Raw genomic sequence first — 17,852 nt, 5'->3', positions numbered from 1 at the left:
CAAAAATTTTCGTTTGTGCCGCTGTCATTTTACAGATATTCAGAAATATTTCCAGAGGTCATGAAAGGTCAAAGCCCCCGCCCCCACCACCACCTTCTTCAAATCCTCCAAAATTGGTGTCAATCAATTCAACTACGTTTGTGCTGGTTGTGTAGCAAAATTTCCTTTGTGCTACTTTGGCTTTGAAGATATTAATGAAAGCTTAAAGGTCAAAAACTCACCCTCCCAGACTTTTTATGAAAAGTCAAATGGCCTTTGAAGCTGCACAGACCAGCACAAGCATAGTCAAGTTGATTGACAATGCAGTTACTCAGATCTAACAAGGGATGTCTCATGTCTTTCTTAGAAAAAACAAAACAAAAACGAAACTATTTCTATCCAACAGCACCCAGGGCGGTCCTGACTGTGTCTCCATCATGGTTGAGTCCCAAAGCCTCAATAACTCTGAGCTGTCGGGTGGAACCTCCTTCGACATTATGGAGGTTCTACTGGTATAAAGCTGTTCCCGACCAGTCGAAGTACAGCTACAGATACGACCCACTGCACGGTACTCGTAAGGGGACTACAAAGAACTCATATGTCACTCAGGGGGAGAAGCACACAGCAGGATACGCATGCAGAGCTGGAAGAGGAAACCCGGAGATCTTCACTGATTACAGTAAAATCACACTGAGCTGGTCCGCAGGTCAGTGTGATTCTAATGTCTGCGATTATTTCTTTCATGAAAACAAATTAATTTATGGTGCAGGTAGACAAAAGAAACAAAGTATAATTGGTTTCTTATACTAAAATAAAGAACTGATTGGACAGGATGTAGAAATGGTGAAGCTAATAGTTACTTGTTATAAGATAAATTCATCAAACCAATTAACCCTTTCAGGCATAGAGACCACTATAGTCTACAGCTGTCTAAAAGCCATTTTCTTGTTTATTTTTATGTTATAAACACACACGGACCACTGAAGTGGACACTAGAGCATCATACAATACACTATCAACTACTGGCCATCCACCCAAAGAGCAAGAACATTTTTGTTAAGTCAAATATGGCTGACAGACAAAAAAGCAACTCAGGAATATCCAGTCAGGGTTTCTTCTATACAGGACTCTTGCAGATATATATATATATATATATATATATATATATATATATAATGGCATCAAGTACTTCATCCGAGGAATACTCCTAATGTATTTTCCAAATAACAACTGAACACCTAGAAAAAAATCCTGACCTAAAGCATCATAATTCATGCATGAAAGGGTTTATTAGGTTAAATTCTCTGGGTTGATAATACATTGTTGCACTTGAGGAGAACAAAATTTAAAATCAGTGAAGTGACTGCCATCTGATACCTCCTTGATTTCCTTTCTTGTCTCTGCGTTTCTCGTATTGCAGACACTCATCCGGCAGCTTCTCTCACGGTGAGTCCTGCCAGGGAGAAACTTTTCACGGGCGACAAAATCCAGCTGAAATGCAGCGGGAGCTCCGGTGTCTGGAGGGTGAGGAGGTTCAGGCAGTCGTCCTACAACTCGGACGTTTCCGACTGCTTCAGCTGGGGGACCATGTCCGGCTCCTCGTGCACCTTCAGCAGCCGCTGGCAGCTAACCGCCGTGTACTGGTGCGAGTCTGGATCGGGACGGCTTAGCAACGCGATCAACATCACCATTCACGGTAAAACCACACGTTAAAGCCACAAACGCAGATGTTTCACTGGAATTTTATGTGAGAGGCCAACACAAGGTGGTATACAGTTGTGAAGTGGAAAGAAAGTTATACGTGATTCTCAACATTTTGAACATTTCACATTACTACCATACTTTTGTTAGGTTTTGTTTCTACCAGCTTTGCACATCTAGTGACTGAAATTGGTCTGGTTTGATTGCCATGCCGTCACCACTTTTAGTGTTTCTCTTTTAAAAAAAACATCCATGTTTCAATTCTAGTCTTGTTTTTTTTTTTTTTTTCTATTATTTCTGTCAGCTTGGATGAATCAAACTATGAAACAAAGTCAACTATTTCTCTTCTCCAGCCACACCGAAGGCTGTCCTGACTGTGTCTCCACAATGGGCGAGTCCTGGATCCTCGGTGACTCTGAGCTGTGAGGTTAAGCCTTCGTCGCCAGGATGGAGGTTCTACTGGTACAAAGCTGTTCCTGAACTGTCCAACACCTACAAATATTACTCGCTGCCTCAGGGAACCCATGAGACTCCACGGGACTCCTACGTCGTCCACGACCAGAAACACACGTCAAGATACGCATGCCGAGCTGGATGGGGAGTCCCGCAGTTTTTCACCAATTACAGCGAGCCAAAGATCGTCTGGTCTGCAGGTCGGTGTGATTCTATTGAATGACCTTACTGATGATTCCCTATGATAATGTCATGTCTGCGTCTCATTTTAACTGGAAATGCTGGTTAACTTATGGTAAAAGTTGTGAAAAGAAACAAAAAAAAAAACATCAAGATAAAAAAATATATATATATATACAAAGTATGATTGGTAAAAACAAAAGACTTGGACAAGTTGGAGAAATTCTGAAGATATTGGAATCACCTGCCTGAAAAAATAAATATATAAAATCATCAAAGTAACTGGTTATCTTCATCAATTTCTTAAGATCGACCTGCTGAAACCTGCGATGTCCAGAAGGAGAAATCCTCCAAAATGACACAAAATGCGAATCATGTCCCATTTTCAGTTGGTTTCTCCTCGGTTTATTTTGCCTCTTTGTTTCTTGTACGCCAGATTCTCACCCAGCAGCAGCTCTCACAGTGAGTCCTGACAGAGACATTTACACTGTCGATGAAGTCCAGCTGACATGCACAGGGAGCTCTGGTGACTGGAAAGTGAGGCGGTTCAGACCGTACTACCAGTCAGACGTATCGGACTGCTCCATCTGGGGGAAAATGAATGGATCCTCATGTACCTTCAGCAGTCCCCAGTACCACAAAGGAGTGTACTGGTGTGAGTCTGGATCCGGAGAGCTCAGTAATGCAGTAAACGTCACAGTAAACAGTAGGTTTGCTTATAAGTTTTTTTTCTTTTTTTTTCTCCTTTCAAATTTTATACCGTGTTGTCCAGGTCGATTACTGACAGTTGTCTATACTCAAAGTTAAAGAATTTCATATCCGTTAGTTTGGTAATATTGCACAGCTTTTTAAAAGAGTAGCACTTGTGTTTCATTTCTTAGAAAGCCAAGCCTTTTCTTTTTAAACGTTTCTACTGATTGGAGATGGTATTGTCTTCTAGATGTTACTCAAATCTAACGGATGTCTTTACTGTGGGTTGGGGGAAAATACAAAAAAATAAATAAATAAATAAACTATTCCTCTGTCCAGATACACCGAAGCCTGTCCTGACTGTGTCTACATCATGGCCAAGTCCTGGAGCCTTAGTGACTCTGAGCTGCAATATTAAACCTTCATCTGCAGAGTGGAGATTCTACTGGTATAAAGCTGTTCCTGATACATCGCAGAACAACTACAGATACAAGTTGCTGTCTGACAGTGTCGACGGGACCGCTCTGGGGTCCCACGTCGTCCACGGAGAGACACACACGGTTGTGTACGCATGCAGGGCTAGAAGAGAAAAAAAACAATACTTCACCGAGTACAGTGAACCAAATTTTGTCTGGTCCGCAGGTCAGTGTGATTCTATTCAATAAACTTAATTTAGGAAGCCGTGTTAGGCAACTCTGAGTAGAAGTAATTTACTCTGAATAAACCGACCCAGCTCTGTTATACTCTGGGGTTAAGGTCCCAGAACAGCAGATAATGACAGGGTTATCACAACAATTTTAACAAAAATTAAATAAAGCAATACAGTTTCTGTTGTCGATGTAGCATGGGAGGGACAAAGTTAATGCGTGAGTGCGATTTAGAAGAGAAGTAGTTATATTCTTGAGAGGTTCCAAATAAAAGGAGGATTTTATTTGTTTGAAGAAAATATCAATGTCTGCTTTACTTTTACCTGACATCAATAAGGAACACTTCATGAAATGAAAGTCATTCCTTTCACTTATTCCGATTTCTAAAAACAGGGCTAAGAAGGAAAATAAAACCCCTTCAAACCATCATAAAACGTCGAGAACGCATCATTTTTCATCGAAGTTCCTCTTGATTTCCTTTGGTCTCTGCGTTTCTTTTATTCCAGTTTCCCACCCAGCAGCGTCTCTCACAGTGAGTCCCGACAGAGACGAACTTTACATCATTGACAACATCCAGCTGAAATGTACAGGAAGCTCTGCTGACTGGAGAGTGAGGCGGTTTAGACAATCGTACTACAAGGCAGATTTATCGGACTGCTCCAGCTGGGGAAAAATGACCGGACCCTTGTGCACCTTCAGCAGTCCCTTCTACCACAGAGCAGTGTACTGGTGTGAGTCTGGATCAGGAGAGTTCAGCAATGCAGTCAACATCACTATAGAATGTAGGTTTATTTACATGATTGTTTGCTACTCTATTGTCTGTTAATGATATTTAACTTTCGTCTTGAGTTCTGTTGGAGAAGTTCATAGCAGTCATTTTGAGAATATCGGACAACATTTAATGCCTTTATTTTAAGGAAGTTGTATCTATGTTTCAGTTTGAAGAAAGTTGAGTCTTCTCTTTTTTAAGCTGCTTATTTTATTTGGGTTTAATTTTTTTTTTTTTGTACAGTTTTGAGATGCTGGTAGTATTATTCAGATCTAACAGAGAACTTCACAAAAAAACTAAATTATTTCTTTTCCCCAGCTGCACCAACGCCCCATCTGACTGTGTCTCCATCATGGCTGAGTCCTGGAGCCTCGGTGACTCTAATCTGTGAGGTTAAACCTCCATCTGCAGGATGGAGGTTCTACTGGTACAAAGCTGTTCCTGATTTATCAAAGAACAGCTACAGATACGATCCGCTACCTGACATTATCAGAGGGACCGTAGAGAACGTCTACGTCGTCTATGGGCAGACACACACAGCAGGATATTCATGCAGAGGTGGAATCGGAAACCCGGAGCTTTTCACCAAGTACAGTGAGCCAAATATTGTCTGGTCTGCAGGTCGGTGTGATTCTACTGAACGAACTTCTTTATTATTGTCTTTGCTAACCTAATGTCTGTGATAAAACAGTTAAATAATTTTAACTGAAAATGTTTAATATACGTTTAAGGTAGAGAAAAGAAATCTAAAAACACGGTGACAGGAAAAGTTAAAGTATAATTGATAGTCAAAAGAGTGATTCGAAGTGGTCAAGAAATAGTGACGATAATACGATTGCTTGTTTTGAGATGGTTTCATCAAACTAGTTAATTAGCTATATTGTTTTTTTATACTCTCGGGCTTGAGAATACAGTGGTGCACCTCTAATTTTCCAAAAAATGAAAATCAGAACATTTGGCTCAAACTTTCTCTCGACTTCTTTTTCGCCTCCGTTTCTCGTTCTCCAGCTTCTAATCCGGAAGCGTCTCTCACCGTGAGTCCCAAGAGAAAGAAACTTTTCACCGATGAGAAAATCCAACTGAGCTGCACGGGAAGCGCCGCTGACTGGAGAGTGAATAGGTTTATACAGTCGTACTACCAGTCGGACTCGTCCAACTGCACCGTCTGGGGGAACATGACCGGATCCTCGTGCACCTTCATGAGTTCCGACAACGATGAAGCAGTGTACTGGTGTGAGTCTGGATCGGGAGAGTTCAGCAATGCGGTCAACATCACTTTAAAATGTAGGTTTCCTTGCATGTTTTTATTTCCCGAGGTTCTGTCGGTGAGTCAGAAACGCAGAGCGAGAGTCGAAGCCAAGGCTTGACGTGGCACGATCGCCTTGTCTCTGATTTCGCGAAGACCAAACCAGACTCGGGATGCGCGTGTCAAGCCAGGCTCAAGTAATTCAGATAAAAGCGCGTTCACTGATTTCTTGGACAGACTACAAGACCGATCGCACATTTGCAGATGCGAATGGATAAATTGCGCACGCCACGCTTCATGCCACACTGGCAGCTTCTTTTCTTCAGAAACTGAAGCACAAATGCTCAATAAAGAAGCTGCTGCTATGGTAGTGACAGAATAACGGATTGACCAAATGCCTAAAATTTACATTTCCTAACATCACATTCGTACAGTTCATGGTGTTACATTTCATTTTCTCAAATGAAACACTTCAAACTTATAAATGAACAGAGGAAGTCAATAGTATAACGTTATTTTCTGTTGTGGAAATGCATCGAGCCTGAACTCTATGGAAGAATGTTGGTGCTAAAATGTTACAAGCGAAATACAGATAATGATAAAACTGATAAGCATCATAATGTTAAGATTCACTTGAATGCCAAGATGTGGTATTTTAATATAGGCTGATATAAATGACCAGGACAGACAGAGAAGAAAACAAAATTACTGACAAAACACGTTGGTTTCTGACTGCTGTGGATGAACGGATGAGGAACCAGAATTGACCAAACCTGACGTGTTTCGCCAAAGCTGGATAACAAATTAATCTGGGATTAAGCTCTTTGATTCATGTTATAATAATGATTTATAAGTCTAAACTTTCTGAGCAAGTGTCAGGTTTGATTTTAAGGATGAACTAATGCCTCCATGTCAAGCCTGACTTTATCTCCTACCGTGGGTCTTGGAGTCCTGCATTTGTGAAACAGTCCTCTGGTTTTGCATGAATCCGGTTTGGGTTCTTTCCGCATTGGAGTTTGCATATTCTCCCTGCGCATACACAGTTTCTCTCCAGATACTCTGGCTTCTGGATCCAAAAACATGACTGTTGGGTTTATTGGTCTATCTAAAATTGATTAAAAGCGTGAACGATTGTTGGCCCCGTCTGTCTCTGTGATGTCCAGCAATGGCATCACAGAGATGCCTCTCGCCTGATGACCTCTGGAAATGAAGTTTCTGTCACTTGGACCTGTTGTTGTCTTTTAAATGCTAGTAATGTAGCTCAGATCTCGCAGAGGATGTTCCATGTCTTTACTATTAAAGAGACTAAACTATTTCTTTTCTCCAGCTGCACCAAGGCCCAAGCTGACTGTGTCTCCATCTTGGCTGAGTCCTGGAGCCTCAGTGACTCTGAGCTGTGAGGTTGAACCTCCATCAGCAGGATGGAGGTTCTACTGGTATAAAGCTGTTCCCGATCTGTCTAATGGCTACACATATCATCTGCTGTCTGACAGCATTAAGGGGACTGTGCAGGACTCCTATGTCGTTCTTGGTCAGAAACGCACAGCGGGGTACGCATGCAGAGCTGGAATCGGAAACCCAGAGACCTTCACCAATCACAGTGAGCCAAAGATCGTCTGGTCAGCAGGTCAGTGTGTTTGAAAGAACCGATTAATTGTTCCCTTTAACTTAATGTCTGCGATCATTTCTGTCACTAAGCCAAATACTCATTTTAACCGAAAAATTCTGTTTGATGTATGTTGAAAGTCAAGAAACGGATCAAAGGAAACATGGGGATTGAAAAACAAAACTCAAAGTGTGACTGACAAAACCAAAGATTGGATAGGATAGAGAAATTGTGTAGGTATTAGGATTGCTTTTCAAAATATATATTTATCAAGCTAATTAATTAGCTTATCAGTGTCTTAGGATTGAAAATACGGAGTTGAACTTGTTGAAATCTGTAGAGTGACCTGCAGATGGAGAAGCCCTCGGAAATTACGTAAAAACACAGAACATACGTCCATGTCTTTCTTGACTGTCCCTTGCAGATTCCCACCCAGCAGCGTCTCTCACAGTGAGTCCTGCCAGAGAGAAACTTTACATCGTTGACGACATCCAGCTGAAATGTACAGGAAGTTCTGCTGACTGGAGAGTGAAGCGGGTTAGACAATCATATGACCAGTCAGACGTATCGGACTGCTCCAGCTGGGGAACAATGACTGGATCCTCCTGTACATTCAGCAGTCCCCAGTACCCCAGAGCAGTGTACTGGTGTGAGTCTGGATCAGGAGAGTTCAGCAATGCAGTCAACATCACTTTAATCCGTAGGTTTATTTACGTTATTTTTTTTTCCCCTCCTGATTTTAAAGATTTGTTGTCCATATCAGTTTATGATATTCAGCTTTTGTCACATGGATAAACATTGTAATGCCTTTATTTTAAAGCAGTGACATCTAGGCCTGTCGCGATTAACGATAAATCAATTAATCCCACGATAAATTAAACCTATCTACCTCATTTTAATTATCGGCTTTATCGTCTCTTCCTGTCTTTTTTTTCTTTCTGTTGATGACACTGAATAAAAAAAGGCTCAACTCCGGTGCTCTTCCTTAGTGTAATGTCCAGCACACACTACACCAGTTGTTGACGGACTGTCGGCCCATTTTCAAAACCTGACAGAAATCCTAGGTATATAACGGTTCAATCGGGTTCGTCATGCCGTGTGGTGTCCAGCCACATGGGCACAAAATAATGGCTACAAGTCCAGTTAACTAATTTTAAAGCCAGGCATTAATCAATGCATTACTAGAATCTACCTGTGATGCATGTGGCTAGAGTCAGCGTAAAGTTCTGACTGAATGAAAATCATTATAACCTATTTATGNCACGTTAACGAAGAACAGCTGAAAACCTACAGGATTGTGGTAGAAATTTGGCTCCAGTTCCTCCCCTTGTCATTTCTCTATTCTTTGCATGAAATGTTGAATAAATATTAATGTTGTTTCCACATATAATCTCCAATGGAGACTTGGAGATGATCCAACGCTGGACTTCGGGTTGCACCGTGTCAGCTGTTTGGGATTCCCCTCCGTAATTTCCCCTCAGAAAGCAGGAGGAGAATCCGCGCTGTCTGATTGGCTACATGTCACATTCAGTGTTAAGCTCCCAGTCGGGGAAAACTCCTATTTAGATCGGAGGCCATGACGATCTAAATCGCACTACAGGATGATTGGTTTTGAAATCACCAGCGACAATCTTAGATCGGCCAACGATCTAAGATTATCGTAAGGGGAAAATAGGGGGAAAAATCGTGTAGTATGAACTACTGCATTAGGTAGTCAGATGTGTCCATCTTCTCTATTTAAATCTAGTGATTACTGAAGGGCAATACAGTATACAGACTTTATAATCTGCACTCTTTTGGTTGAATGAAGTATTTATTTCCACTTTGGCTTTATGTTGTTTAGTTTTTATTCAAGTACATTTTTTGTTAATGGAGACTGAGAATCCTTTTTATTTTTGGTTGTTTTGTTTATTTAGTTTATTAGTTCCAGTGTTACGTGTTCTTTTGAAAATAAAATGTATCTATGGCAGGAAATCGCATGCATTATTAGTCATTTCCATTAAATTAATGTCAAAAGGTCTCAAAACAATATTATCGTTTATCACAATAACTTTTTAGACAATTAATCGCTCGGCAAAATTTGTTATCATGACGGGCCTAGTGACATCCATGTTTCAGTCCTAAGAGTCTAAGAACTCTTGGTTTCTAAAACTCTTGCAATCCAAGAGTCTTAGAAACTTTAAGAACCTACAAGTTTCTTAAAGTTTTTTTTAGATAAAAATTTGTGGATGCTGACTTTCAATAGTAGCAATGTTACTCAGATCTAACAGACAATGTCACATGTTTTCACATGACACATGAACCATTTCTCTGTTCAGATCCACCACAGCCCACACTGTTTGTGTCTCCATCATGGCTGAGTCCTGGAGCCTCAGTGACTCTGAGCTGTGAGGTTAAACCTTCATCTGCAGGATGGAGGTTCTACTGGTACAAAGCTGTTCCTGATCTATCGCAGAACAACTACACATATGATCCACTGCCTGACATTACCGGAGGGACCGTAGAAAACGTCTACATCGTCTATGGACAGAAACACACAGCAGGGTTTTCATGCAGAGGTGGGAAAGGAAACCCGGAGCTTTTCACCGAGTACAGTGAGCCAAGGTTTGTCTGGTCTGCAGGTCAGTGTGATTCCATTTTATGAACTGATTGTCACTGCTTTTGTTAACTTAATGTCTGGGATGATTTCTTTCAATTAAAACAGATACTCGTTTTGGGTGAAAATGTGTAATTTTATGTCTGAGCTAGAGAAAGGAAACACAGAAACATGACGACTAATAAAGTCAAAGTAGAATTGATTAAAACAAAAGAGTGAGCTGAAGGGTGAAGAAATAGTGAAGACAATCCACTTTTAGATTTTACATTCATCAAGCTAATTAATTAGCTACATTTGTTAAAATTCTCAGGATTTCAAAAACGGTTTAAATACTAGAATGTGAATCATTTTCATTGAACTTTCTCTTGATTTCTTTTGGTCTCTGCTTTCCTTTTATTCCAGATTCTCATCCAGCAGCGTCTCTCACAGTGAGTCCCAACAGAAAGAAACTTTATATCGTTGATGACATCCAGCTGAAATGTACAGGAAGCTCTGCTGACTGGAGAGTGAGGCGGATTAGACAATCATACAACCACTCAGACGTATCGGACTGCTCCAGCTGGGGAACAATGACTGGGTCCTCGTGTAGCTTCAGCAGTCTCCAGTACAGTGTAGCTCTGTACTGGTGCGAGTCTGAATCAGGAGAGTTCAGCAACGCAGTCAACATCACTGTGCACCGTAGGTTTTTTTTGCATTTCTCTTTCTTCTGATTTTCAATGTTTATGCCATTGTTTTCCATTCTAATTATATGTTCAGTTTTGTTCCAAGTTACATTTTTCAAGTTTGTCAGAAGTGGAGGGTTGACAGTGGAAAGTTTTGATGAAGGAAGTGTCTCCTTTTGTGTCGACGCTTCGAAACGTGTCAAACAAGCCAGGAGAATTATTCTGAGGCACGTTTTAGAGGTGGGGTTAGACCCACAGTATTGGTAACGCTGGTCAACAACCAAAAACTATGGATTTTGATGTGCTGAATCCAAAAATCACATTGGTTTTGGTCAGTCAGGTCAACTTTTTGAACTAAGATGCATATCAGTTTGAGGTACTGATGAAAAAGTACTTGTTCCATTGGCAGATTTTCACTTCTAACAAGACATCTTTCACATGTTATAAGTTAATTCATCTGCCAATGGAACAAGCACTTTTCCATCAATATTAATTACTTAATATGATCACCTGTATTTTGCTGAAAAGTTACTTTTAAGTTAGTCTGTCTTACTTCAATTGCACCAAGATATTTGCACTAGAAACTAAACCAAAAATACTTCAAGATTTTGTGTTTTTGCAGTGAGAAAAGTCTTTTCTTTTTAAAAGTTATTTGAGTTGACTTAATATGTTGTTGTCTTTTAAATACTAGTAAGTATCTTAACAGAGGATGTCCCATCTCTTTCCACATGTGGGGGGGAAACAAAACCTAAACTATTTCTCCTGTCCAGTTGTACAAACGCCCCGGCTGACCGTGTCTCCGTTGTGGCTGAGTCCCGGCGCCGTGGTGACGCTGCGCTGCGAGGTGGAGCCTCAGTCGGCGGGAAGGAGGTTCTACTGGTATAAAGCTGTTCCTGATCTGTCGCAGATTAAATTCAGATACAATTTGCTGCCTGCCAGCGTCGACGGGACAGTAGAGAACTCCTTCGTCATTCACAAACAGAAACACACAGCAGGATACGCGTGTATAGCTGGATGGGAAAACGTAGAGTATTCCACTAATTACAGTGAACCACAGTTTGTCTGGTCAGCTGGTCAGTATGTTTCTGTTTAATAAACACATTTACAATTCCCTTTGTTGAATTAAGGCCTGCAATCATTTCTGTCCATAAAACACATAGTCATGTTACTTGAACTGTTTAATTTATGCTAAAGTATAAAAACAAAGCATAATTCATAAAGACAAAAGATTAATTGGACAGAGCAGAAACAGAGAAGCTCGTAGAATTACTTGTGTAAGATGGATTTAAATGAATCAGTTAGCTTCATTTATTAGTTTCTCTGGATTGAAAACACAACGCTGTACCTGTTAAAATTCGTAAAGTTGTCTACAGAATTAGAAATCCTTCAGAATATAATGGAACACAGAGCATGTATGATGATTTTCATTTTGATTTTCTCTTGGTTTATTTCGTCTCTTGTACTTCAGATGCTCACCCAGCAGCGTCTCTCACAATGAGTCCCGTCAGAGAGAAACTTTTCACTTTCGACGAAGTCCATCTGCACTGCACGGGAAGCTCTGCTGACTGGAGAGTGATGAGGATCGCAGAGTCGTCCTATTCGAACTGCTCCGTCTGGGGGACAATGACCGGATCCCTGTGCACCTTCAGCAGCCGCTGGTTGCATAAAGCGGTGTACTGGTGCGAGTCTGGATCTGGAGAGTTCAGCAACGCAGTAAACATCTCCATACACCGTAGGTTAATCTATGGTTATCATCTGACTTTCACTTTTTTTTTCTGTACCATGTTGTCAATGTCGGTTCATACATTTTCAGCTATAAGTCGCTTTATGTTGAAGTCGTTGCTTTGTTCCAACAAAGAAATAAACGAAGAAAGCCGAGCCTTGTCGTTTTTAGCCTCTCTTTTAGTTAAAGTTGTTGACAGCTTGGATGTATGATCACTTTTACTCAAATTTCACATCGAAAAAAAAAGAAAACAAATCTAAACTGTTTCTGTCCAGTCGCACCGTTGCTTCACCTCACTGTGTCTCCATCATGGTTGATTCCCGGAGCCTCGGTAAACCTGAGCTGTGAGGTCGATCCTCCGTCTGAAGGATGGATGTTCTACTGGTATGAAGCTGTTCCCGATCTGTCAAGAAATGACTACAGATATGAGCTGCTGCCCGATAACGTCAATGGGACGAAGCAGGACTCCCTGGTCATTCATGGGCAGAATCACACAGCAGGATATGCATGTAGGGTGGGATATGGAAACCCAGAGTTTCTCTCTCGATACAGTGAACCAAAGTTCGTCTGCTCTCCAGGTCAGTGCGTTTCCCTTCTTACAATTAATGTGTTTTTGTGATTTACCAACATGACCTCCCCCAAGACTCCCTTTTTGTGGTTTTTACTGCACAGAGGTTGGTAAAGGTAAAAACGTAGAGATATGACTCGATCGTTGGAAAAGAACGGAAAGTATTTTACAGGGTATAAAAAGAGGAGAGGATGATTTGTGCTGATTTATTTTTTTCATCCACAATCAAGATTTTAGGTCAGACAATAAGATAAACAGGCCTGAGACGCTGACGATTAAGAAAAACACTCATGAGGTTAGAAGTGAAGAGCAACTAAATCAAAGTGTCAATCTGTCCCACAGGCAACAGACATACATGTATTTAACATGTTTTTTTTTTTTCTTTTTCTTTACTTAGACATCGTAAAAGGTTTTAATTTGAAGCCAGAAAGTCTGTTTCTGAATTAAGGACTTCTTTATTCCCTTTCCCTTTCTTTTTACACTGATTCCTCTGTTCATGTTGTTTTATTTAGCCTCCCGTCCAGCAGCGTCTCTCTCAGTGAGTCCTGACAGAGAGCAACACTTCACCTCTGAGTCTGTGACACTGAACTGTGGAGGAAACTCTGCTGAGTGGAGAGTGAAGGTGATGAGAGAATCGGGTTCCTCATCGTTCACCGACTCGTGCTCCGCCTGGGGGGCAATGAATGGGTCCTTGTGTGCCTTCAGCAGTCCACAGTACTACAAAGCAGCGTTCTGGTGCGAGTCTGAATCAGGAGAGCTCAGCAACGCAGTCAACATCACTGTGCAAGGTACAGCCTGTGTGGTTTTTCATTCAGTTCAACAACTATCATCTCTGCTAGCGCTACAAAATTGAAAAGAAAAAGTGCAAAATGTCTTAATCATATTTAATTTTATGTGTAATCTAATTTTTTATTCTACCAACAAGTTGCTTATTGGTATTATTGAGGTTTCAGTTCAATTTCCTACTTTAAAAAGTGCCTTAACTGCATCAGGTGAGCTGCTCTTCCTCAGGACCTGCTGTACAAATTCAGTGCAACGGGGCAAATGTTTGTCGTCTTGGACAACAAATATTTTCTTCTTCTGTGGTGTACAGAATTAATTGAAATTAGGTTGTCTGAACGTTTTTATTTAGCCTTTTTGGATGTAGATTTAGTTTCAGGCTGTAGAGATCACGACACAAATTGTTCCCAAACTTTGAAATCACCATGGATTTTGATTATATCCACATATTGGCCGTCATAACCAGCATTTTCACATGTAGTGTGGTCCGACCTGGCATGAACCGATGCCTTTTGCCCCTTAGAGCAGTTCAAACAAAATGACGAGATGGGGTTGCAAAACACAACACAGCCCTGGTGCTTTTCACCAAGGGTTCAAAATTCCAACACTTTGTTTCTGCATGGACTTTCCACAATATTCCTATGCAGATGTGGGTTCTCTCCAAGAGCTTTGGCTTCTCCCACCATCAAAAAAGCTGGTTAGTTTCGGTTAATTGGCCCCTTTACATTGTGTTATGATTTGCGGTTGTTGAGGTTCGGACCCAAAAGCAGAGAGGTGAGGCAGCAACTGAGTTTTGAGGATTTAATGAGGATCTTCAGAGAGTCCAGGCAGCAGGTGAGCAATGAAGCTAAAACTCAGCACACAGGATCTCTTCAACATGACATAATTACTGGTTTCTTAGTTACTCCACTGTCCATCAGTTGAAATAAAATGCAAACTGCACTGCAATCACCATTCGTTGTTGTATCATCAGCTCACAACAAAAAGTATGTCAGATATCAACTAATATAAATAATTCAATAAATTATTTCTTTATGCAAGTTAAGTTTTGCAGTACAAAATTATAAATTATCTGATGGGCTTTTCAAAAATAATCAAATATCTTCTCACCACCAAAGTGAGCTGGACTCACCTCATAAAACCACAGGAAAAAGTTTTTGTTTGGGATGGCAAAAACAATTCTTATAAATAAACACACACACAAATAAATGAATAGATAAGTAAAACAACTTTATTGAATTATTTATATTAATTGATATCTGACCTTGCCCTTCTTAACTTCCTCTAATTGTCTCCAGCCGATTTCTGGAGGGAGTCTAATATCTTCTGTCTGGTTTCCAGATGAAGGTCTTCTCCTGGTGAGCCCCGTCCATCCTGTGACTGAAGGAGCTTCTGTTACTCTGAGCTGCAGACTGAGAGGAGAAAACAAACTTTCTGATGTGATTTTCTATCATAATGACAAACTGATCCAAAATGACAGCAGAGGAGAGCTGAAGATCTCTGCAGTGTCTCAGTCAGATGAAGGTTTCTACAAGTGTGAACATTCAGGAGAAGTTTCACCTCAGAGCTGGATGGCAGTTAAAGGTGAACAGAGTTAAAGCACTGCCTGTGATTTAATAAATGAGGCGACTGTTTTATTTATTTCAAGACATATTTTCAATACTTTTTTTTTGTTTTGCAGCCGTTTTAAAAAAGAGCAGCTCTTCATTTCCTGTAATGTGGGCCGTGGGACCGCTTTGTGGAATCGTCCTCCTTCTTCTCCTGCTGCTTCTGATTCGCTTCATAAGGCTCAAAGGTCAGACTTTCATTTTCTTATGAAGAACCAATAGTTAATGTTAAGTCACTCTCACTTATCTCATGGTGGAGATAAACAGAAGACTAACACGTTTTACATGTAATCTTTTTACTATAAATACAAGTAATCTAAGCGTGCATTCACACCAGGAAAGTCCTTTGATCCAGACCAAAAGCAGACTTTATTTTATATTTAATTTTTTTTAATTTTTTTTTCATTCGGTGCGTTTTGCATTCGAATTGGGCTTTTTAGCAAGCGGACTATAATTTGTAAACAAAGCTGGTTGATGATCGAGGGTCCGGATCGAGGCCGGTCTGTTCGCACCCGAATCGAACCGTGACAGAAGAGGGAAACAAACTCTGGTTCATTTAAACCCGACCAAATGTATCAGGTGTGAATATCCCCTTAGTGTGATTACTTGAAAGTATCATTACAATATTACAATATTATAGAATTATTAATGTCAACTTTGAAACATTTTCTGATGTATTTTTTTTTTTTAAGTAAATTGTGTTTTGCTTTTTGTGATGGCTATGAAATGAAAGAGATGCAACTAAATGAAGATTTGGCTTTTTTTATTTGCAGTTAATCTACAAATATATATCTATATATATATATATATCTATATATATATAAACTTTTTTGTTTAGTTTTCAACTGATAATTTCTGCTCTCTAAAGAGCCAAACTCAAATAAAATGAATATGTCATGGTACAATTGTGAAAGGAAATCATTTATGTTGTATTTTATTAGGCACTTCCTACTTCTATGACTTGGTGAGACCCACTAAAGAACCTGAAAACGGTAAAGTTCACCTGCTGAAATTCTGAGATATTCAAGAAAAGAATGACATCAAGATGACTGAAATGATGTGTTAATGTGTTACAGATCCAAAGAAAGATCAAAGCATCTCCTACTCGCTCCTTAACTTTAAAAACACTGGAAACATGAGTGAGTTCCTCCAACTTTGTCAGATTAAATAATATGTTCTGAAAGTTTCATTTTCAAAAAGCCTGACTTTAATTTGTTTTTTGTTTTTTTGTCCTTTTGTCAGGGCACTATCTGGAACCAGATGACAGTCCTGTCAATTCTGATGTGAGAGTAGGAGCTGCAGGTACAGTCAGCAGAAACGGAAACCATTGGACATCATTTGGTTAGAAATTGTCAGAAGTTATTCATGTTCAAGGTTTTCAATAGTTGTGGGTGTAGACTACAGGTTCAGTCACTCAGATTCAACATCTTTCATTTACTTTGTCCTAGTTTGAGCTTTAATATGTTTCTGTTTGGAAACAGCCATGTTTATCAGTTTTAACCAATCAGAATCCCACATGGCTTTATAGACTCAAAACATCCATAACATTTGACACAAACCAAAGACTTGTTGACGAGTGTTGTTTGCTTTGACATTTTAAATTGAATATTTGGCTCAAATATAGTGTAATCTCCATGGTTCAGATCTATTTCACATTTGTCCTAGTTCATGTAACTGTCTCAACTGATTCCTCTCTGCTTTTACAGGAAGGTCCAGTCTAGCAGCATCCGACGCAGCCGTTTATTCTGAAGTGAAGTCGACCTCTGGATACTGATGATGCTCTTTGGACTCGATGTTAGAGGGGTTTGTTCCAAAAAGACAGCTTTAGATATATATTTTCATATGTGCTCAAGTGAGTTATGATCCGGATATTCAAATATTTAATTCAAGATTGGTTCGAGAAAGCAATGTAATATTCCAACGTGAAACAAAATGACCTTTGTCTGGGATGCATATTAGGTCAAATGTGCCTGGTTTCAAGATGAAATCAGAAACAGGTGCATTTATTCACGTTGGACTATGAAATGCATAAAATTTTACAAAAAATTAAACTTGACGTAAAAAGGAGCGGATTTACAGATTAAGAATGTTAAGGGAGTTATTGAGGTTTACATTCTGACTGTATAGTTTTAAGTGAAACAGGGCAACAAAAACAAATATGTCACAACAGGGGGCTTCTGATGGGCAACTGCCCAGGGTGGCATCTTCCAAGGGGCAGCATATGCTCTGCCAACCCCTGCGGCTCCCCCCGCTCAATTAAGGGATCTGAATAAAGCATCACTTGATAGACTGATGTAATGCCTAGTTCGTTTACATAACTGCATAGTGAAAGGCTGAGGGGTTACTATGGTCACACAACATGTCTCTGATCAACTCAGAAACATGATAAAGGAAATTCCAGATTGTATAACTGTATAACATAGAAAGAGCAGCAACAGTGGGACTTTAGCAATGACTTTGAAGAACAACGTCATTCTGATACTTGAAGTGTCTTTTGATGTGGGAAGAATATTTACCGACTAGAGCAACAAGCAGAAGCAGCTCAAGTAATGATGATGGTTTTGTTACACAAACATGAGTGTAAAAATGTCGAGCGTTTGGTTTTCATAACCACTAAAAGGATAAGATGAATGTTTCATAATGCA

General features: G+C 40.1%; 1 protein-coding gene across 6 annotated transcripts in view; it reads left to right on the top strand.

The window, feature by feature from the left end:
• The window catches only part of LOC106936890 (obscurin-like), a 24,162-nt gene extending 6,916 nt beyond the window's left edge, over positions 1–17,246 (top strand). The window contains exons 5-26 of one of the 6 annotated variants that reach the window (XM_015018137.1): positions 386–685; positions 1,400–1,675; positions 2,034–2,333; positions 2,750–3,019; positions 3,343–3,645; positions 4,157–4,432; positions 4,738–5,040; positions 5,428–5,703; positions 6,993–7,292; positions 7,696–7,971; positions 9,590–9,892; positions 10,270–10,545; positions 11,300–11,602; positions 11,998–12,261; positions 12,528–12,830; positions 13,333–13,608; positions 14,942–15,184; positions 15,282–15,395; positions 16,149–16,199; positions 16,284–16,346; positions 16,450–16,509; positions 16,914–17,246. In XM_015018137.1, coding sequence (XP_014873623.1) covers positions 386–685; positions 1,400–1,675; positions 2,034–2,333; positions 2,750–3,019; positions 3,343–3,645; positions 4,157–4,432; positions 4,738–5,040; positions 5,428–5,703; positions 6,993–7,292; positions 7,696–7,971; positions 9,590–9,892; positions 10,270–10,545; positions 11,300–11,602; positions 11,998–12,261; positions 12,528–12,830; positions 13,333–13,608; positions 14,942–15,184; positions 15,282–15,395; positions 16,149–16,199; positions 16,284–16,346; positions 16,450–16,509; positions 16,914–16,981 — 5,204 coding nt within the window. In that variant the 3' untranslated portion in view covers positions 16,982–17,246. The remainder of the gene's footprint in view (positions 1–385; positions 686–1,399; positions 1,676–2,033; positions 2,334–2,749; positions 3,020–3,342; positions 3,646–4,156; positions 4,433–4,737; positions 5,041–5,427; positions 5,704–6,992; positions 7,293–7,695; positions 7,972–9,589; positions 9,893–10,269; positions 10,546–11,299; positions 11,603–11,997; positions 12,262–12,527; positions 12,831–13,332; positions 13,609–14,941; positions 15,185–15,281; positions 15,396–16,148; positions 16,200–16,283; positions 16,347–16,449; positions 16,510–16,913) is intronic. The other 5 variants (XM_015018138.1, XM_015018140.1, XM_015018141.1 and 2 more) reach the window with 5 other exon arrangements.
• Positions 17,247–17,852: the final 606 nt, after the last annotated feature.

Source organism: Poecilia latipinna, unplaced genomic scaffold (assembly GCF_001443285.1).
Source record: "Poecilia latipinna isolate Pla-1442-1.1 unplaced genomic scaffold, P_latipinna-1.0 Scaffold2236, whole genome shotgun sequence".
NCBI classification, from domain to species: Eukaryota; Metazoa; Chordata; class Actinopteri; order Cyprinodontiformes; family Poeciliidae; genus Poecilia; species Poecilia latipinna.
The sequence above is the reverse complement of the archived record's forward strand: the minus strand, read 5'-3'. Positions and strand labels throughout refer to the sequence as shown.